General features: G+C 38.0%; 1 protein-coding gene across 2 annotated transcripts in view; it reads left to right on the top strand.

Annotated features, from left to right (window-relative positions):
* The window catches only part of dmap1 (DNA methyltransferase 1 associated protein 1), a 57,842-nt gene extending 35,901 nt beyond the window's left edge, over positions 1-21,941 (top strand). For both annotated transcript variants that reach the window (XM_078561015.1, XM_078561016.1), the window contains 4 exons: positions 1,815-1,886; positions 12,185-12,257; positions 14,414-14,709; positions 21,357-21,941. In XM_078561015.1, coding sequence (XP_078417141.1) covers positions 1,815-1,886; positions 12,185-12,257; positions 14,414-14,709; positions 21,357-21,416 — 501 coding nt within the window. In that variant the 3' untranslated portion in view covers positions 21,417-21,941. The remainder of the gene's footprint in view (positions 1-1,814; positions 1,887-12,184; positions 12,258-14,413; positions 14,710-21,356) is intronic.
* The last annotated feature ends 1,804 nt before the right edge of the window (positions 21,942-23,745 follow it).

The raw sequence follows: 23,745 nt of genomic DNA, 5'->3' as shown, positions 1-23,745 counted from the left end.
ATGGGGCAGTAATTGACTGGGTTGGATTTGTCCTGCTTTTTGTGTACAGGACATACCTGGGCAATTTTCCACATAGCCGGGTAGTTGCCAGTGTTGTAGCTATTCTGGAACAGCTTGGCTACGGGTGCGGCAATTTCTGGAGCACAAGTCTTCAGTACTATTGCTGGAATATTGTCAGGGCCAATAGCCTTTGCACTATCCAGTGCTTTCAGCTGTTTCTTGATATCACGTGGAGTGATATCGAATTAGCTGAAGACTGGCTGGGGACCCCCGGAGGAGGACAAGATGGATCATCCACTCGGCATATCTGGCTGAAGGTTGTGGCAAATGCAATTAGCAAATGTAACAAACGCAATTTGCACTGATGTGCTGGGCACCTCCATCATTGAGGATGGAGATATTTGTGCAGCCTCCTCCTTTAGTGAGTTTTTTAATTGTCCACCACCATTCACGACTGGATGTGGCAGGACTGCAGAGCTTAAATCTGATCTGTTGGTTGTGAGATCACTTAGCTCTGTCTATCACTTGCTGCTTATGCTGTTTGCCATACAAGTAGTCCTGTGTTATAGCTTCACCAAATTGACACCTCATTTTTAGATATGCCTGGTGCTGCTCCTGGCATGCTCTCCTGCACTCTTCATTGAACAGGGTTGATCCCCTGGCTTGATGGTAATGGTAGAGTGGGGTATATGCCAGGCCATGAGGTTACAGATTGATGTTCGGGTACAATTCTGCTGCTGCTGATGGCCCACAGCACCCCATGGATGCCCAGTCTTGAGTTGCTGGATCTGTTCAAAATCTATCCCATTTAGCACAGTGGTGCCACACAACATGATGAAGTTCGTCTCCACAACTACTGTGCTGTGGTCACCCCTACTGATACTGTCATGGACAGATGTATCTGCGGCAGGCAGGTTGGTGAGGATGAGGTCAAGTACGTTTTTCCCTCTTGTTGGTTCCCTCACCACCTGTCGCAGACCCAGCCTAGCAGCTGTCATTTAGAACTTGGCCAGCTCAGTCAGTAGTGGTGCTACCGAGCCACTGTTGGTAATGGACACTGAAGTTCCCCCACCCAGAGTACGTACTGCACCCTTGCCACCCTCAGTGCTTCCTCCAAGTGGTGTTCAACATGGAGAAGCACTGATTCATCAGCTGAGGGAGGGCAGCAGGAGGTTTCCTTGCCCATGTTTGACCTGATGCCATGAGACTTCATGTAAAGTTGATGTTGAGGGACAACAGGGCAACTCCCTCCCAACTGAATACCACTGTGCTGCCACCTCTGCTGGATCCGTCCTGCCGAAGGGACAGGACATACCCAGGGATAGTGATAGTGGTGTCTGGGACATTATCTTAAGATATAATTCCGACTGTGTCACTTTGTTGCTGTTACTTGATTAGTCTGTGTGACAGCTCTCCCAATTTTGGGACTAGCCCCCAGCTGTTAGTAAGGAGGACTTTGCAGGGTGGACAGGGCTGAGTTTGCCATTGTCGTTTTCGGTGCCTAGGTCGATGTCTGGTTTCATTCCTTTTTTGGGACTTTGCAGCGGTTTGATACAACTGAGTAGCTTGCTCGGCCATTTCAGAGAGTCAACCACATTGCCATGAGTCTGGAGTATAGGGATGGCAGATTTCCTTCCCTAAAGGGCATTAGTGAACCAGATGAGTTTTTACAACAATAGACAATGGTTCGAACCCAGGCCCCCGGGTCTCTGGATTACTAGTCCAGTGACAGTACCACTATGCTATCACCTCCACATAATTCTCTAGTTGTCATGCTTTTATATCAATGTATTCTGCCTGCTCCTGTTTTACAGGCTGTACCAGAGACAGCAGGCATCAAATTTCCAGACTTCAAATCCGCAGGTGTCACATTACGAAGTCAAAGGGTAAGATTTTTTAAAATTTTGTTTAATTTGAAATTGACGAAGAGGAATAAATGTGAGAGCGGTAGTGTACAATGCATCATTTTTAAAAATGATTTGGTGTTGAGAGTTCAGATGATTAGCTTCTGGGATTTGTATGAATGTTTGGTCTCCTTCCTTAACTATGTTCAGTTTTTTCAGAGAATGGTTATAAAGCTGCTTAAAATTATGTTAATTCATCAAAAACTTACTGATTATTGTAAACTTAAAACATGCTTACACCTATTTGACAATATCGCATAAAGTTTGAAAAAGATGATAGATATATTTCCCGAAACATTGCTTTTTGAAAGTTGTTTGGCAAAATATTTCTTGTTTGGGGAGTGAAAAAAGCCAGAGAGTATACATCAGTGTTGTTGTGTTCAACCAGAGTTCAAATGATGCGATGTATTTTGATATAGTTCCTGTAATTGCATTGCATGAAGTTAGAGTTTGCTTAACGTTGTCTTGAATGTGCAGTACTTTTAAGGTGAGACAAATTTACACATCAATCTTACCTCTAGATTTATTTGTAGTATACTACAGAAATTATTTAAATATTTAGATTTCTCCCAAATTTCAGCTGCACAATTCCAACCGCTAATTATGATTTTAAATCTTTAGCTGAAATCTGAGTAAAAAGTAGCTGAAGCCTGCAATTTACCGTCATGGTAAAAGGATACAATTTGTTGGTTAGAACCATTTTCTACTTCCTTCATGTGCTTAACCTTGAATCAAGATAGTACATATGTGAATTGAATTAGAGATGCAATGTTAAGTTAAAACCGACTAAGTTTGGGTCCTACTTTTATATCTTTTTCCTTTATATCTTTCTTTTTAATTTGTAATTAAGTTTTAAAAAAACACAAATTGAATAATAGCTGTAATTATGGTAACCTGACTCTAATATTAGACTGAGTTTTATGATACTGCGGGAAAAATGGACAACAAAATCTGAGAGGATTTGAAATAGAATTGTATTTAAATGTTGGGCTTTTAAAGGAATGTGTTCACAGAAATTTATTTTTTTTAAAAAGCATTGCTGGTTTCAGTGTATTGAAGTGTTTTCCCCAAAAGAGCAAAAACAGCAAGTAGGTCGCTACCTGTCCCAATAATCAATGAACACCTCATCTGCACTGTGTTGGGAAGACCCCAGTCTCAGGCATTCAGCAGGCATCATTTAGTGTCCATTCTGTTTGCTGTCTGTTCTGTCCATCAGCACGATGACAAAATAGGAACAGAAACACAATTTTAAACAAAGTTTTCTTGAGCATGTTTTCTAGACTCAAAAATTGAGATGTTGGAACGTAGTTATTTAAGTCAGGCATGATGCCCCATTGACACAGGGAAGAGTAGTATATTCATTATTTTGTGTTATTTGTAAAGACAAATTTTACTGATTCGAATTCCGTGAATTTGACCGCAACTGTTGCACTGTATATTTGACATTTGATAACATACGAACATATGAATTGGGAGCAGGAGTAGGCCACTTGGCCCATCGAGCCTACTCCGCCATAAAATTAGATCATAGCCCATCTGATTTTAATCTCTTATTTTGAAAAAGTGATAAATAAAATAACTTCCATGTTTCATTCTGGCCTCACCTCATTAAAATATAAACAGGATGCCTCCTGAAAAGTTGGGAAATATATAAGGACATGAGGCTTCATGTAAAACAAGTGATATCAAGTTCATGCATCATGAGAAACACATTGTTACATCTTGGTTATATTATTGTGCAAGTAGATATTGGGCAGTATGAGCTATCTCCAGAATACAAGGGATATGGGATCCACTTTCAACAGTGACCGAAGCCATTAAAACTGAAAATGTATCTAAGATGGACCCAAAAATTGCAATAACCACTCAATCATTTTTCCTTTTTGGTGAGTGCTGTGGATGCTTTATATCTTCAAATGAAGAGGAAGTTTGGCAGTATCAGAAAGTGTTCCTCTGTGGTTAAGAGTATGGCAGCCAAGGGTTTATGGTACTCGATTAGCAACCCAGAGAGTGTAACTTCAAATCCCTTTGTGAAGTTGACAAATAAACCTGATAATTTGTGGGCTAAAACCAGAAAGATATTAGATTTAAGGCTTCAGCGGGTTCACTAATAGCCTCGGTAAAGGAAACCTTACACATTATTCAGTCTGGCCGACATGCAACTCAAGTCCTACTCTATATGCCCTAATTGATGACAGTTGGAGTCGGGTAATAAATGTTGGAATGCCAGCACTGCCCATGTCCCAAGAACGCATTTTCTTTTTAAATCACTTCTTTTCAAAAGGACCTATTAACCATAGCAACCCTAAGTTGGAAATTGCTGTATCTTCTGTGAGGTGCCATTTAAAGTATTGTACATAATTATTCCTTTGTCCATACCTTATTAAGGTGCCAAAGCTACATGGAACACTTCTTGAAGGTGACTTGCAGCTGAGGATCAACAGATATGATGAGGCGCACAGGCTTGAGTGCTCCTTTACTGTTGCAGGATTTTTCAGTCCAGTCAGCAGCAATAGTTGCAGAAGATAACACTGTTTTCTTATGAGCTAATAAGCCACAATTCTTCTCCTGTCACGTAATGAAGATAGCAAGGCTGCTTCTTAGATAATTGCCACTGATACACCACCTGATCAATATTGATTGCAAACCCTTTCTCTTTCTGTAGGCCATGAGATCGATGCAAGCAGCCATGGTGCTCACATGGGTACTATGTATAGGTCCACTGATGCCTCCTTTCCACAACAAATGTGAAGATATTCCACCTTGCAAATGTAGTGCATTGCAAACTGCCACATGTAGAATATGGCCTGGATTTTCATGCCTCTGTTCGTGTAGGAATGGAGGCTGGCCAAAATAAAAAATGGTAGATGAGACGCAGTTGCAGACGTCCCACCCCATTTCCGGTTTTGAGTATTTTGATCGGCATGGGAATAGGTGCAGGTAGCGAGCCTGCACGTTGAACTCCCAACCTGGCCCACTCCATTGTGATGGTAGGCATCTCATATCTCTTGCCACCACCCCCCCACCCCACCACAATTTTTGTGGAGTCGGCCCAGCTTCTGGATGGTCCCTCAGAGGAGAATATTGAGGGAAAAAAACATGTATTCAGAAATTTGCTTTGAAAAAATCTTCTGTTCTTAGAAAAGTGCCAGTCAAACGGAGCCAGTCAGAGTATCTGTAACAGAAGCTTTCCCTCCACTTCACACCTCTTAATCTTATCTAAATAAACATAGACATTGACAAAACAGAACAAAAAGAAACTTACTATAACCTCATAAATGTGTGAATCAATCAAAGTAAACAATCCACTTTGACCTGGCAAAACAGAATCCCTGCTGAACTAGTCCATTTGTAACTCTTGGAGCTCATCCAATTTGAGAAACCAATGTCTGGTCCTCTGTCTCTGTTGATACAATTCCCAGATGGCCTCATTATGAATGCTTGCCTGAGCTCCAAGACTTAAAAATTGATTGGCTCAGCAGGATTCTGTTTTGACAGATGGAAGTGGAATGTTTGCTTTGATCAACTGACATTTTTATGAGATTATAAGAAGTTTTTCTTTGTTCTGTTTCATCAATGTATGTTTATTTGGACAGGCCCTGATAACTTTCAAAACAACTGGGTCAAAGTCTCAGAGAACCGAGGCCGGCCGTCTAACCAGCCTGCCCCTGCACTCACCTGCCTCCGTGGCCACTTCCTATCTGTTTCTGGAGTCAGTGGGCTTGATTCGATCCCACCCCCCCCATCTCCCAGGAGCAAAAGTTGTGTGTGATGGGGTGCTTTATATCGAGGTAGGCCTGCCAAGTCAGGAAATTTCCTGCATTGAGCTACCTGACTTGGTAGTGAAAATCCGGCCCGATGTCTCCTGTGATGGAAAGATGCAGTAATTTGAAAGCTTTGTTATGATAGCCTATTCTATTCAAAAAAGTGCCCCAGTTCAAAATATAAATAGTTTATCCTGCCTGCAGCAGTTCGTACAGCTCTGGCAATTGCTCTTCTGAAGTTGAGGTGATGATTTCTTCTTTTCTCTGACATACCCAAGTACAGAGGGAAATTTTAATGAATGAGGGCATTGATAAGTGTGAACCAAATACCTCAGGTGACATTTCAACTGCTTTTATTCCATGATTTCAATGATGGAGTTGATTTGAAATCACAAATAATCGTCCATCCTTACCAATTCACGGTTGCAATTAAATGTCAACAGAAACCAAGGATAGCAAACAAACTATTGGATTGAAAAGGTGCAGAAATGGTGGACTATTCAGAGGAATCATTTGATTCACAGTCAAATGTAGTTAAACACAAGCTTTGTCAGGAAATAAAGCTTCCATTCTCTTTTAAAAGAAACTTGCTTGAGCAGAACAAGCCCCACCCCATGCACCTATTTTATGTGCCCAGTGTATCTAATACAATGCTAGAGATTTCTAGCAAAATAAATTTATTCTAACGCAGTTGCTTTTATGGAAACTTTAATATTTAATTGCAATTCCTGGAGTTAGAAAACTGGGGAATGATTTAATAGTCCAGGACTTAACCACATCAAAAAAAACTGAAAAATTATATGTACTCTAATTGCACCAAGCAAAAGTGGTGATTATCCAAGGCTCTACTTAGTTCATGTTATGGGTGGATTCCCAAGGAAGGTCAGAAGATTCAGCATGGTTTTCTTTTAATGAGGCCCACAAATGCCAATAGTCTCAATTCAGTTTTGCCCCAGTTCACCCATTGGTGAGTCAGGTATGGAGCTTGTGACTAGATTTTCTAACAAGTCGACCAGACTGAGGCAGGTGGAACCTCTAGTAATCGCACTCTACATTCCTTGTTCATAACTTCTACTGCTATCAAGGACAATAGTACTATGCATTTTGTCAGATTTTTTTGTGATTAAATCTGACTGTGCGGTTGGACTCTTTGTTAATAAATCAAAGTTTGAACCTAGTCTTCACAGATACTATGGTTTTTTTAAAATTCTAGTCTTGGCTGTGTTGGGGCTAGGGGTAATGAGGGAATATTGTTCAGTGAATTCTTTATTAGTAACAATCAGCGTTTGTCCATGGAACACGATTGATTACAATATGACTGTCCTAGTGTCCGATTCCCTTCTTCCCTTTTTCCTAAAGTAAACTGACATCTTACTGGCATCTTTAAAGTGCATTACCTAACTACTTGAAATGTGATGGCGGGGTGGAAGTAGTTAGTGAGGTAAGTAGACTGTGATTATCAAAGGCTTAGTTTGACGGTCATGTGTTAGAAAATCAAGCCCCCAACCTCGTCCATCTGATTTATTGTGGAAAAAAATAAGTCTGTTCTACTCATGCACGTGAGATTATTGGATTGTAATGTCATACAGCATGAAATTATAATTTACATCAACTCCTACAATGCTGAATGCATATAATTCTGAATGGTTTCCTTGGTAGTCCAACAAAAAAAAGTGCCTATTTAAGCTAAAGTTGTTCCATGCCTCAATAATGTTGAGGACTAATTTATTAAAGGATTCATAGTATCAACAGCCAAAGTGTATTTTAATTTACTATCATTACCAACATTTTATGATTTATATCACCGACATAAAACTCATATCTGAAAACTCACCCATGTCAGTTTATTTGTCTTCAAGACTGATGAGCGCAGACCGGTCTGTATGCAAAATTTATTTCATCAAAATGAGAAGTATATTACTCAAGTACTTTTAATAATGCATTAGCTCTTATAGGTTAACATGTTGCAATTTGTTTATTGGGATGACTTTAAAGAAACGATCATCCAGTTGAAATATCAAATGTTCTGAGGAATAATTCTCAAAAGGACTCCTTAAATAGCCAAAGTTTTTTTTTCCAAATTCAACATTTTTCCCAGTTTATTTTTACTTTTCAGGCTATCCAATTATGACTTTTTTGGATTATTTAAGGGGATTTTTGATTACCTTATTTTTCTTGATTAGCAGTGATCAAACCAGCAAATTATAAACAATTGGAAAATGACATATGAGGTCCACAGAGGTAAATATCCATTTGCTGGATAGTCTTGCAGAAAAATTATCTTTGTTAATGACTAATGAGTAATTATCATGGAAGAATGTTTGTAGATGACTTTCCTAATCTAGTCCCTGGTGCTGCCATTACATGTACTGATCTTGAACCTGTTCCAGCAACCAAAGTTTCTAAGAAATAGTTGATGAATTATATGACCCTTCTGTTTTAATTGTCAGATGATAGCATTATCTGTACCTTTTACCCAAAAAATGTACTTTAATCATAAAATTTGTAAAAGTATATTCCAAAATATTTAAAATTAAAATTTACAGAGTGCAATAGAATTTAACTTTTCTCCAAACAGCATGTTGGTTACCCTCTTTATCTTCCGTACCCCCTTTAGGGAAGGGAAGAATAACTATGGCTAATGAGGTTTAAAAGCCATCAAGCAGTTGAGCATTTTTAATGAGTTGCTCCCTCTCTCTTGGATCCTGGCAGACTGCCTGTGTCTGAGAGTTTCAGGGATATCTTAGAAACGTTTCCCCTCTCAAAGCCCATCTCCATGGCAAGTTGAATCTCATGTAGCCAGGCAGAAACGTTGATTACCTATCCTTGAGATTCCGATTCTCATTTTAGCTTGGAAGTAAATGGACATTACTGTTTACAACGAGATGTTCTCAGCACCTTCCTGAGTCTTTGGAGACCATTGTAAACACAGATGCTGCTGCCATTGTCTCCAAGTGTGAATATCTTGCACCTTCTTTCCAGCAAAACAATCCGGGCCTCCCTTTCATTTTAACACGTCACCCAACCTATTAGGCAGACTTCAGAAAAGGTCACCTGACTTTCTTTATTTTGCCCTAACTTAAAAACACAGTCCCAAAACATCGCAATCTTGTAAAACCTCATGTTTGTAAAAAGTAAGTATAAATAATGCTAGCTATGGAATCTAAAAACAGTGGAGAAAAATCATTAACTTACTACATAAGTTGAGTGTGAGCCTGAAACAGGATTTCTTATGAATGTAAATGAATAGTGACAGTGGTATTTTTTAACATATAATATGTAAAATGAATTGCTAGTAAAATGTCATGCAGTGTTAGTGACTATGGTAAATCAGTCACTGCTTTGAAAATCAGTCTTGCTGCTTCAAAATTACTTTTTAATGTGTATCTGTTTTTCGTTTCTCTCGAAGCTATATTTTTGAGACAGATCAGTTCCATAACAATGACAAATTCTCTGTTTGTTGCCTAAACCAGCAGTTTTGTAGTTATATCAAAGATGCAAAAGAACTTAATGAAGTTTATTTTAAACTGTTTTGGCTTTGTTCTTTGGTGCAGTTCAACTAGATTTTAACCGAAGCTGGTAAATGCTATGACAAAGGACATGATTAATATTCAGTCCCTTAACAATACAGGAAGATGGTTGTCTTGACTGTCTGTATTGTGGCTAAAACTTAGCTGTAACAGTATAATTCATAGAGCTGTTACAATATTTCAAAACTTGTGTCTTGTGTAATTAACATGGTAACTATGCATTCTTATGTGCTCTGAATATTCTAATAACATCTACTGTTATTTAATTCTTAATACACTTGACATTCTAATTTATATATTTAGTAGCCAGTAGGCATCCAAACTATATATCACAAAACCAAATTTAGATTAAAAAGGGGAAATTTCTAAACAACACTAGTATTAGTATTTCACTAGTATTTCATTTTCTGATCTGTACCTTCATATTTTCATACTTATGTGATTGTCAGTTACTGCCTTCTGCCAATTTTCTGCTGTTTAAAAAAAAAAGATGCGGGAACGGAACTTTAAAAATGTCATCCAGCCACTGAAAGTCGTTTTGGGTGCTAAATGGTGGGTTAGCATATCATCCTTCCATAACTGGACCTGGATTCAAATCCAATCTTGACTGATAAAACAAAAATAGTCTTCCTCTGAAATTAATTTGGGACACATAAGCCCATATAAAAATAACACTGCCTGTGATCACCCCACTTTGGCACTAAAGTTGAACATTTTATTTAGAGAAGTCATAAAGTAGTCGAACCTGGGGAAAAGATAAATTCACACTGGTACAGAACTGGTGCTTTTCTGAAGTTGGATACTTTTGCTGCAAACTTTTGTCCACATAAGAATATTGATGCTGATGTCAGGTACACAAATCAAATTGTTCTTTTGATGTACCTTGCCATCATGCTTTTGCATGAAGGTGGTCCTCAGTCTTGATTAGGGCCACCTTTCTTTGTGGTATCTGCTAGAACTTGTAAACCTTTAATATCAAAGATCATTATATAACACTCACAACAGTACAGTTGAAATTAGAAATTTATTGACATATATGAGGGGGAAGAGCATTATAAATGCAAACCCAACAACAGCTTGCATTTAGGTAGCATATTTAATGTAGAAAAACATCCTATGGTGTTTCACAGAGATATAATCAGACAAAATTGGACACTGAACCAAAGGAAGGGGACCAAAATCTCTTGGTGAAAGAGGTGGCTTTAAGGAGAATTGTAAAGGAGGAGAGGGAGGTGGAAGGGCTTGTGGGGGTGGGGGGGTGGAATTCTGAAGTTTGGAATCTGAGTAGTTGAAGTCACAGCTGCCCATGGTAGGACAAAGGGAGGATGGGTTGTACAAGAAGCTAGAGTCATGAACGGAAAATTCTTGGCAAAGTGAGATGTGGGGTTACAGAGGTAGGGAAGAGTGAATCTATGAAGGAATTTAAACACAAGGATGAGAATTTTAAATTGGAGATGTTGTGAGACAGGAGCCAATATAAATCAGCAAGAACTTCAGTAGTGTGAACAGGACTGTGTGAGGTCCAAGATATGAACAAGAAGTATCAGGTGAACTGAACTTTGCGACGCTTAGAGGATCACAGTCTATCCAGTAAGGAATAGTAGAGACTGGACATGCTAGAAACATGGATGAAGGTTTTGGCATCAGTTATGTTGAGATGAGGTGGAATTAATGTGATATTGCAGACTTGGAAGTAGATGATCTTTGTATAATGGAGACGATATGGGTTGAAAGCTCTGCTTGGAATCAAATAGCCCCAGTAGTTGGGATCCATTAACTTAAGCAGTCACGTTAAACCTGAGAAAATAACTTGAGATGGATCATTGGGAATGCGATGGAATTGCTGACAGGGTCAAGAACGATGACTTTCTCAATGTTGAACTGGAGGAAACCACACATTCCAACGCACTTCTGCAGCAATGAGTTCTTTTAGTACATTCACTGAATTTACTAAAGTTAGCAACATTCTAAATTGCAACTAAAAGAGAAAATGCTGTTCAGGGTTAAAAACAAAACTCGATTGGCTCTTGAAGGTTTGAAAGAGCTCAAGTCTCATATGTGGCTGACAGAAATATTCATGTTTACAGATTTAACTCTTTGGTGGAAATACTACTACTCTGAGGGTGGAAGGCAGAGTTGCTTTGTGCAATTCTCATGTACCTTTTAGTACCAACGGTCTTCCCTGACTCTGGTTAAAAACAGATCCACCAGACTGCCCTGAAAGAGATTGGGAAGGGAGAATACAAATGAACGGCAAGGGAGATTGTGAAATAAGGCTGAAATCAAATACTTCATTTAAAAAACAAAATGGGATATTTTTCACTTCAGCACTGCTGATACATATTAGGGGCATGTTAAGAAACTGTGATTTCCCCCCCGCCTCCCCCCAACCCCATCTGTTCATTTTAATGGATCTAAAATGATGGTCGTGTCAAATTTCCTAATACGTATTTCTGGGGTATGCTGAAAGGGACTATCTCCACTTAAGTACAAAGGGCAAAACATTTCCATGTGTTTGCTCAAAACAATTCAAGTTTTACCAGGGTTAGGATGGAAAAAGCAAAAAAGGAGCAAGCAAGATAACATCCCAATCTTTCATTAGTAAAGTGTCAGAATAGTTGAAGTAGTGGAGTCTTTCAATTGCCAAGGGATTAAAGTTTTTAAAAAAAATCATTTTTTGCATTTGTGTGTGATTATCTGCATGCAATTTGGTTTGAAATCTCTTTCCAAAAAAACCCATCATACTTTCCCTACCTTCATGCATTGATTGTTCTGAATGTAAATCACTATTATTTAGACCAGATTTAAAGCTGGCTGCTAGGATTAACATAGCTATATTTTTGAATGGGGGAAAAAAAAAATCAAGTTTAAAGGAAACTTTAATCCTATGCCAATGGAATAACTGGATTGCTTGTATTGCATTATTTCAGCAAGCTCATTTTAATGAACCTGCTGTCGGATTGTTAATTTCTCTTGTTTTGTTTAGATGAAACTGCCCAGCTCAGTTGGACAGAAGAAAATCAAAGCCATTGAACAGATGCTGACAGAGTTGGGAGTTGGTGAGCAAAGAAATTTATATCTTGATTATTTTATTGATTACTTTTATAGCAGGATGTAATGTGCAGATTGATCACACTATCACTATGAATTTTGAACAGTATATGACCAATGAAATTGTTAGTGACTATTTCATGTATAGGAAAGGGACACTGAAACAAGTTAATGCACTTTGAGATATTTGCCAAAAATAAGAAGTTGGAGCTGTTATGTTCAACATTTTTTGAAGCTGCAGTAATATTTTTAACATCAAAAAGGGACTGGGTGAGAGGTTAGGTGGTAAGCAACTTATCTTTTCGCATCTGGAATCTGGGTTAAATATAGTGCAGGTTGATTGGGTGAAAGTCTCCTCTCTGCACCTTTTTGGGTTCGATGTAAAACCAGCACAAGTGATGTCAATTCGGTTTCTAGTGGCCATGGGTTAACAGCACAAAACTGTGGATAGTTTGACAATTCAATCAGTCAGAAAGATGTAAGCAATGGAGAAATGTACACTAACAAAGTAGCAAATTTTGTAACGTTAAGATTATGTTGCTATGCTGGGATGCAACTGAAGGAAATGACTAGCATTATATAGCATTTTTCATATCCTCAAGACATACCAAAGCATTTCATAATCAATGTATTGCTTTCATAGTGCAAATGTTATATTGGCAAATACGGTTTGCATATAGAAAGCACCCCACATCAACTGAATGAATGAATCACTGAAAGAATTACCTGGTCTTCTTTCGAGTAGTGCATTGGGATATTTTAAGTCCATTCAAAACATGCCATCTTCAATTTGGCAGTCCTTCAATATTGCATTGAAGTATCAGCCTGGGTTATGTGCTCAAAGTTGCCCTGTATCTTATCATATTAAACCTGATACAAGGTGACAAAAATGTTCTGAAAACTTTTGAGCATAAACAAATTCAATGGTTTTCTACACCCAGCATTATCTTTTAAGTGACTCTAGACCATTTGAAGTACGAGTGTAGGATTGTGTAGTCAAATATCCATTGTTTGTTACGCAATTGGTGTAAAAAAAAACAATTACTCGTATGGCCTTAAGGGCAGTCACTAGCAACACTGTTGCATCTTTGAGGTGTTCTATAGATAAATCTTCAATTCCTAAAATATATTAAAAATGCAATAACATCATTTTATCTCAAGAGAGTCTTCACCAATAAGTGGCTTCTATTCTTTGATTAAAATGCTTCAATCTATGACCTCTGCATTTAATCAGTAGGGCAGGCCTATTTGCTGCCAAGCTATATAATTTTATTTATTGTAGAATATGATTTGAGAAAAATGTGATGGAGAAAAAAAATAATTTAAGAAACTATTTTTTAAAAAGGCTGTCAATACTAAAGGTTAATATGGACATACTGACTATTAAAATACAGCACTCTATTGGTTGTGTTATAGGAAATTAAGACGTAAAATCCACATTTGGACAAGGGTTGCTAGTTCAGAATGATAGAAAGTTGGTGCTAATAAATCTATTCAGTAAGCAGTTTAATTGGAGGTCAAAAGTTTTGACAACTTATCTGCTTGCATGTCTTCAGACTTTTCTAACAAGTCATGGATATTTTTGTAATTCTGTTTTGCTTTGAAATAATCTGGGCTGTTTCAGCCTGAAGTGTTTGATAGTTTTAGAGAAATTAATGATTAAACTGTAGCAATTTATTTCCTTCTAAAGGATGCCCAGGTAGACATTGAACCACTGCAGTAATACAAAAACAAACTTGCTTAACATCACTGTGGTGATTGCTACACCACTGTTGCTAAGGAATGATAATTCTAATGTACCAGCCATTTTACGAGGATTCTTTAATAGTGATATTTATATTGGGAGGAAGCTCATATATCAAGGGCACTACTACACTCATTAAGTCAACTGAGGAGAAATGATAAGGGAGTTATGGATGGCTTCCGCAGTTCGGTTTGACTGCAGTTCTGAAGGATAACGCTACCAGCACTGGATCTGCATTAAGACACAGATACAGGTCTAATGTAAGAGTATTGTAAGTCTGACATAGAGCATCAAACTCACCTGCTCTTTCCAATCTTACAATAACCTTTTAACTGATGTCTTTAATTGTATTTAGGTGGATGGTTACTGTTTTAAAGTTTATGAAAATATTTACATAATTTGGTTGATAATGATTTGCAGATCTAAACCCAATGCCCACTGAAGAGATTGTACACATGTTCAATGAACTCCGCAGTGATCTGGTGCTGTTGTATGAACTGAAGCAGGCTTATGCTAATTGTGAATATGAGCTTCAGATGCTACGGCATCGATACGAGGCATTGGCAAAGGCGGGGACAAACAGCTTGGCGTCAGGAGAAGGTTTTGGCATTGATGGACAGATGGGAACTGTGGGAACCAGTTCTGAAGAAATTAAGGGGGAAGGAAAAGATCAATTCATTGATGTTGTTGGAGCTGCACCTCTCACACCAAACTCGGTAAGCACTGATTGAAAATATCCAGCAAATTTTTGATTTGTAGTGGCAAATCAAGTAATAATGTCTACTACAGAAATTACAAATTGCAGTTCACATCTTTATTGTATGAAATCAGGCTTTCTAAATCTCGAGTGCATTATTAGATCAGTCTTTAGGTAAGATATTTATAAACTATATAAAACTAGTTTATATACATTCTGTTTATACAAATGTGCTTTGTGTCATTATTAATATGATAAATATTTGAACCCAGCTTTTAATGTTAATGGATATTATTACTGATAATCTGTCTTTTCAATCATGAGTTGCCATTCTTCAGAAATATCTGCTACACAGGATTTTGTTCAATTTCAGCAACATCTGATCAATATTTACTAACCAGGTGTTAGACAAAGGAAGAGTCTACCTTTGATTAGACAAACGCTATCATAACCTGTTAAAAAAGCAATAATTTATTTCAGAACAATCTCTACTATTGCATGTAAGACGACTCATGAAAGGGCCTGATATCGTGAGGTGGTTGTGCTACAAATGGCAAATTTACTTATGTAATACCAGTTCTCTCCAGTGTGAAGACAATTACATACCAGAATAACACCTGGGCTTAAACAATTAAATTATAAGGATAGGCTGCCTAAACTTGGCTTGTTATTTCCTTGAATTTAGATAATTAAGAGGTGATTTATTTGAGATATTTAAAATGATAAAAGGATTTAATAGAATAGATAAAGAGAAACTGTTTCCTCTGATCAGACTTGAGGGATTGAATGGCTCACTCTATGTTCCTACACCATAAAGAAAACCTTTAGGAAGATAACCATTGAAGCCTGAATAACAGAACTTGTAGAATGTTCTAATGTGATGAAAAAGTGCAAATAACAGGAGCTCAGTTTTGGTTGTAAATTGCTAATGAAATATGATTTTTTTAAGTAATATAAACTTCAACAGAAAGATCTCTACTGTTTTATGGAACAAGACGTAAATGCCTGACACCTTATGAGACAGTTGTGACAGAGTTTGCAATGCATTTATTTGCATATTGCTTCCCTAGAGTGAATAGACAATTATGTGCCATAAAAAAGTCTTAGAAAGGTGATCCTTAAAGTCTGGATAACTGAATTGCTGTGGAATGTTGTGATATGGTTTTAAGTGCAAGGAACAGAAGTTGAAAATAAATTGCTAATTGCTAACCAGTCTTCAAAGAGACTTCCTGGTTTCCACCTCCATCACCCCAACCAGCCCCACCCAGTGAGAATCTTAGTTCTGTTTATATGTCCTGTATATATTTGAAAGTACACATATTTGGTGACACTAGAATTTCAGGCTTGTAGTGGGTAGACGTTCTGATTTGTACTTAATTGGCACTTCTGATGAGAAATACAATCAAAATTGTGCCCAGTTTGAGAAATGTTTTCTTTCCTCCAAGTTTCTGCTCAAACTCATTTTCATATCGCCAAATGCAAAATCTGCCAACACAATCAGACAGCGTTTTAAAACATTATGCTTTTATTAAGTTTTTGTTTTAATAAATATTCCTTGATCTATTAAGAGTGATAACATGGTAAACTTCGATTATTACAGCTGAAAATAGGTTTATCACAGAAAAATAAGCACTTTAAATCCGTGTCAGTTCATCACCTGTGAATAAAACTATTTTAAATTACTGATTTTTTAAAAAATAAACAACACTATTTTCTGGTTAGATTGGGGTACAGTAATCAGTTCCCTAGTAAATTTTTAAAAATAATTCAAAATTTACCTATTAATGTCCTCATTCCCATAAGATCCAAATTAATTTGTGGAACCTTTTCAAAGGCCTGCAAATGAGTACAATTAGCAGTAACTCCCAATGGTGATTAATTCACCATGCGGGCATGGCCAGTTTGTGAAGCCTGCTACTAGTGTGATGTTTTTAAAACTCATGCAAAAGATTGGAGAAACGCAGATTGTGCCTAACATTTCACAATTGTTTGCTCTGGTTATGCTGATTTTGGGCGAATTGCACGAAAAAACCAGCTCAATCGAGTGGAAATTTCAGGGCGTAGAAATCATGTTTAATCTTCATAAACTGACACTATTCCAGAAATAGTTAAAGTTGTGTTTGTGCTGGTCAGTCAAACTTAATAAGATTCTCATTTTCTGGTTGCTCTACTATTTGATAAATAAAAATTATCTGCTATCATAGACTACCCTATATAGACTGCACTACCGTGCAGGACATCACAAGGTTTATATTGTACTTTTGTGATTGCCTATTAAACTAACTGCTATTTTTGTTCAATATTCTGTTAACTGCATGTGGAACATTAAAACACAACTTCTATTCCCTACATAGGGAGGAAAGGCTTAACAACCAGCGAAATGCCTGATTTTTTTTTCTCCAAATACAACTCTACACAGCTTAAAATAACATTTACAGCATGCATTAAAAGAAAAAAATTCTTGGGAAGAAACAACTTATCCATAAAATTAGGCATTGTATGTTAGCAGCATCTCCCAGAATATCCCTCTACATGGCCTTACATCTTGCTGTGTCACCTGAACTTGAATTCACCTGTATTTTTTGAGCTTGTGTTATGTATCTTTGGCCTGCCTGAATGAATCAATTAAACTAGTTATTGGATGACAACTCCTAGAATGCACCATTGTCACTCAGGTGGACTGTAATTCCCAAAATGCATCTTGGGACACCATATTCAAATAAAGAGAACTGGACTCTGACAAGTTGTATTGGACCCCCTTCCAAATGCTTTTTAGTACTTATAATATCCATAACTCTCCCAGAGATAAATCTTTTTGGCTTGAAAGATGGAATTAAAGTATGCTTTGTAATGCTGGAAAAAGTGTACCACATAAAGTGACAAAATCTAAATTTTATAAGGTTTATGCCCAAAGATCCTTTTGTGAAATCAATTTGTGCTTTTGTTACTTAATCAGCTTCACTGTGCCAGTGCTCCAATAAACTACTCTTTTGTCTACCTCAGATTTTGCCCCTTACAATAGAAGTGATTGAATGATAAATATAACTGCATAACTCCGTGTCCGCAATGCACTTTCTGTCTTTACATGACCTAAAGCGCAATTCAGATCTGTTTTTTCAGTTTTCTGCTTTCTTTGAAGCATTTGGCTAGCTTTTGTCAATTTTCTAGGTTGACATGTGCTGCCATGGAAAAGGTTCAAAAACTAGGATTGATTCAGTATGCTGTCCTGCTTCAATGAGCTGTTCTGTGGAGTGTTAACAAGTTTATGTTCGTAATTTGTTATACAGGAGAGCTTTAAGATCTTGAGAAGGTTCTGAGTGAAAGCCAAAAATTAAATCTGAGTTGCTAAGTAATTGTACACTTAACAATGGTGTTGGTAGAGAACCTGCTGGTGTTTAAACACACACATTACAGAAAATGTAGGCATTTTTTGGAGGGAAATATAAATTTTAAAAGCTCAAAGACCAGACCTTTTCAGAAAGCTTGCATTCCTTTCACCAGCTGTAACAACTTCTGCTATTGCCAACTGTTCTTCACCACAGAATGGAGTAACTTCTGTTCCTTGTCTGTCACTTTTGCTATTTTCAAAAGGGTCAGATTCAACTTAACTCCATCTTTGCTCTCAATCTTATGTGGTTCATTCGAGAGAACTAGTACTGGATAAGAGTTACTGTGTGCAGCAGGACATTTAATGTATACTTTTTTTTTGTTGGTAACCTTTGCTAAGTGCACTAAGTAAATTTCATCCAATTAGTTTGCAACCAGTGCAAAACAGTCATATATGTTTTCTCAAAATTGTCTTGTTACCATTCATGATTTGGACACTCATCCTCCTTTAGTGAAGCCATATGTGCAATGAGAATGGATAAGGAGTGTACATTATACCTGATTCAAATATAAAGTTTCATAGTTAAGTCTTTTGATATATTTAAAGAATATTAATGGATCCCTATTATATACTTTTTATCAATCAGTATAAAATCATACAGAATGTCACTTTTGAAAATTTTGGATTGGAGATTTCCTGCAGGGCATTTTCTGTGGTGTACAAAATAGTTAAAATGTTAAATACAGCTCTGACCTTTACTGGCTGATTAAACAACGAGGATGGCATTAGATTAGAATAAGACTGAAGGTCAAACCAATTCACTGTACAACCATTTTAGAGTGCTTTTAAAATTGTTTTTAACATTACCTCCTTTCCCCCCACAAAAATGTAATTTTGCTAGTACTTTGAAAATACAAGAATTAACCTAATAGCGGTAGCTTGGTAATTTCTTAACTGTTTGAGAACTGAAGGTACTTTTGAAATGCCATATGTCGGACTTTAATCCTCTTTGTGAATGCCTGGAAAGCTGAATTGGAGTGGGGTGGCCCAGTAGTAAGGATCTGCTAAGGCACATGAGTTTGGATTAATGTCTGTGCATTCACAATTGGGCTTTCTTGCTGGATGGGAGAAAGGAGATGGTAGCTACTTAGAGAGTGGTGCAAGTAGAAATCACCAAGTTGTTCCATCCCAAATGCACCACTGTTAGACCAGGGAATTTAGAACTCTGCACATTTAAACTCACCAGTATCTGATTGCCAGTTAGAGAATATTTGACAGACTAGTGAGGTCTTCAAGAGATACATAAAGATGATAAACCTCAAAAATCCCCACCCTTGACTCCTTTCCTTTCAAACTACAGCCCCATCTCCAACTTCTCTTTCCTTTTCAAAATCCTTGAAGGTGTGAGCGCCTTCCAAATTCATGTCCATCTCTCCTGCAGATACATATCTGAATCTCAGATTTCTGCCCCTTCCATAGCACTAAAATCCAAAGTTACAAATGACATCCTATGTGACTGTTCATGGTAAACTATTCTTCCTCATCCTTTTCAACCTGTCGCATTTGTCACAGTTGACCTTATCCGTTATCCAGCTGAGTGTGACTGGCCTTGCCCGGTTCTATTCCTGTCTAACCTGTCATAGCCTGAGAACCTCCTGCAATGGCTTCTCTTTCGGCTCCCATATCCTTGCCTCTGGAGTCACTCAAACTCTCGACAACATCATCGGAGAATACAACATCAGATTCCACATGTACACTGGCGACACTCTGATCTACCACAACACTACCTCTCCCGACCCTTCCACTGCATCTGACTTGGCACAATGCTTGTCTAACACCCAGTATTGGATTGTAAAAACATATGAAATAGAAGCAGGAGTAGACCATAACAGTCCCTGAAACTGCTCCATCATTCAATAAAATCATGGCTGTTCTGATCTTGGCCTTAACTCTACTTTCCTGCCAGTCCCCCATTGACTCCCCTATTGCTCAAAAATCTGTCTGTCTCAACCTATATTCATTATCTCAGCCTCCACAGCTCTCTGGGGTACAGAATTCCAACAATTCACAACCGTCTGAGAAAAGAAATTCATCCTCACCTCTATCTTAGATGGACGATCCCTTATTCTGAAACAGTGCCCCTAGTTCTAGATTTCCCCCATGACGGGAAACATCCTCAGCATGCACCATGTCAAGCCTCCTCAAAACTTAAATCTTTCGATATGATCACCTCTTATTTTTCTAAACTCTAATGAGGCTGACTGACCTATAGTTTTCTGGTTTTTGTCTTCCTCCATTCTTGAATAGGGGCATTACATTCACAGTTTCTAATCGGCTGGAGCCTTTCCAGAACCTGCAGTCATCATGGACTCAGGCCATCAGATCCGCAGGATTTGTTAACCTCTAGCCCCATTAGTTTGCCTAGCAATTTTTCTCCAGCGATAATTGTTTTAAGTTCCTCCTTCCCTTTTGTCGCCTTGATTTTTCCACTGGCTTGTAGTGTCTTCTATTGTGAAGACGGGTACAAAATATTTACTAAGAGACTCTTCTATTTCTTTGTTTCCCATTATTAATTCCCAGTCTCATCCTCTATGGGACCAACTTTTACTTCAGCTACTCTTTTCCTTTTCATATACTTGTTGAAACTCTTGTCTGTTTCTGTAGTTCGTACTAGTTTACTCTCATAATTTATTTTCTCCCTCTTTGTTTTTTTTAGTCTGGGAAAGTATGTTGCTTTGAAAGCCTCAAAGATGGGAAGCTATGCTGTGTATGGTGGAATCGCCAGCAGAAATCCATGTCAAGCAAGGGCCTATCTTGTTTCCCAAATAATGAAATCTTGCAGTATATGGTTCAGTCATTAGCCTTTCCAAGTAGGCAAAGGTCATGAAATAAAATCTTTCTGGGGAAAAATAATAATTGCAACACTGCAGTAAATGATCTTTTTGACTGTTTAAGGTGTCAGCAGATGTAATACTCTAGATGAAATACAAACAAGCTCATGATAACCATCATGCATCCCAGATGAATCGACACTTGAATTGAGATTTCCTTTAATTATCATTTAAGTCCACAGTCACGTTCTCACCTTCATTGTTTGATCCACACTGGCAATCCAATTAGTGCACGCCTCTGTTGTTCAACATGTCAGTGTTGATGGATCTTCACCTTTCTTAGAAAATAGTGATTTGTATAGCAACATAGCCATTTTACTTGCTACTGTTTTTAAGATCACAAGTTTCTAGCTGCTGTCTGAATTTCAAGAGTTAATCTGGAGACGTTGCCGACCATGCAAATGGTTTGATGCATGCTGTCTTACATCCTGATTTTTGATTTTACAGAGGAAGCGAAGAGAATCTGCATCAAGCTGTTCTTCAGTAAAGAAATTGAAGAAACCCTGAACTGGTTTGAAAGGCTAGGAAGTGGACAAAATGTGGTTAAACGGATCTTTCACCACATAGCAGCTATGCTCCTACATTTTATTCAGAAAAGACCAACAAAACTCCAGGAAATCAGGAGCAGTGAGCACTGTTGATAAATTATCTGGCAGTGGCAGTAGTTAGGAAGTAACAAATGCTGTGTCCCATCATATCAAACAAAAACTGCTAGGCCATTTCCTGTAGAAGTTCTACCAATACCCTAACTGACCCAGAACTTCATTAATGAGGCATATTTACACATGAAATGGATCACAGTGCTTTTAATATTTGTATGATTGTTTTCTTTGTAGGGTTTTGTTCTCTTTGGTACAGGGCAGTGAAACCATCACTCGCATGACTTTATTTTTATGAATTTTCATCGTGAAGAAAAGAAGGCTGCGGTTGTATGCAGTATCCAGTTACTAGGAACAGTGTTCAAAAGAAATTGCAAACATTTATTGTAGTGGAGAAAATATCAACATAGAATAAAGGATTTTTAAAAAATTGTTTGCAGTATCTCACCGTTATTTGAAGTCAGTGCTGGAATTCCCTGTTATGATATGTAATCATTTGTTCAGAGCAATACTGGAAGGAATACTATATACATCTTGTGCACTTACTGTCAAATCTTGTGCACTTTGTCAAATTTATAATATAAGTCTTACTTGGGTCACACTGCCTGACGCACTGCTTCCATCATGTTTTCCCATTGATTTAATGAACTCCTCCATGCTTGGCCGTCAAGGTATTTGAGGCTGTTAACCTCCCACATTTGTTTCCAGAATACATAATATATTTAATTGTTAAAAAATGTTTAAACTTAATGTTTAAAATATTAATGGGACTCCTGTAATTAAAAACAGGAAATGCTGGAAAAACTCAACAGTTCTGGCAGCATCTGTGGAGAGAGAAACAGAGTTAATGTTTCGAATCTGTATAACTTCTTCAGAGCTGAAGAGAGGTAGAAATGTGATGGGTTTTATGCTGTTGAAAAAGTCCGGGGGGAACAGAACAGAAGGTCAGGGATAGATTGAAGCCCAGGAGGGGTTAAATGACAAAGATGTCATGGACACAAGGCAAAGGGAGTGATAAGGATAGTGTTAAAGACTAATGCAGGTGTTAATTGTGGCATAATGGTCAAATAGCAGAATATGTTAATAGCAGAACAAGGGTCAGCACTTTCTGAAAGCAAAACATGGAAACAAATTACAGACTGAGCAAAGTGTTGAGTCTCCTAGCGCAGACTGGGTGACCGCATTGCGGAACACATTCGCTCAGTTCATACGCATGACCCCTACCTTCCTGTCACTTGCCATTTCAATTCACCATCTTGCTCTCACACTCACATTTCTGTCCTTGGCCTGCTACAATGTTCCAGTGAAGTCCAACGCAAACTGGAGGAACAGCATATCATCTTCCGATTAGGCACTTCACAGCCTTCCAGACTTAACGTTGAGTTCAACAATTTTGGACCTTGAACTCTGACCTCCATTTTGATTTTTTTTCTTCCCTGCACCCCCCAAGTCTGTAACTTGTCATGTTTTGCTTTCAGAAAGTGCTGGCCCATGTTCTGCTATTAACACATTCTGCTATTCGACCTTTATGCCAATATTAACACCTGCCTTCATCTTTAAAACTATTACCATTCTCTTATGTCCATGACATCTTTGTCATTTAACCTCTCCTGAGCTCCAACCTATTCCTGACTTTCTGTTTTGCTTCACCTGCTCCACCCCTGCCCCCATCCTCACTTTATCGACAGCACAAAACCCATCATATTTCTACCTCTCTTCAGCCCTGAAAAAGACTCATACTGGCTTGAAACATTAACTAGGTTTCTCACTCCATAGATGCTGCCAGACCTGTTGAGTTTTTCAGCATTTCCTGTTCTTATTTCAGATTTCTAGCATCCGCAGTATTTTGCCTTTATTTTAATGGGATTCCTGTGTTGTTTCTCAGATGATCCCACCACCTGATTGGTTCCCATGACCTCCTGGTCCTCTTTCTTTCCTCATCCATTTATTGCTTGTTCCTGGGCTTCCAAATGCCTTTGCTTGCTTTGCCTTAAACCCCCTCTCCTGGCCAAGTGCCTTCTCTTTGGTGTTTTTTTTTTTGGAAACCAACATCATATTTAAAAGCAGATGTTGTGCTTACAGTACATTTTCATTTACTTGGGGGATAGGAAACGTGTGGGGACGTGTATGGGAGAAATAAAGTAACTATTGGGATAGAGAGATGATCGGGAAATTAAATATTGTGGGGGGGGGGGAATCAATCGATAAAGCGATATTGGAGAGGAGAAAATGATGGG

Source organism: Cetorhinus maximus, chromosome 17 (assembly GCF_964194155.1).
Source record: "Cetorhinus maximus chromosome 17, sCetMax3.hap1.1, whole genome shotgun sequence".
Taxonomy (NCBI): Eukaryota; Metazoa; Chordata; class Chondrichthyes; order Lamniformes; family Cetorhinidae; genus Cetorhinus; species Cetorhinus maximus.
This window is presented reverse-complemented; position numbering and strand designations above follow the sequence as displayed.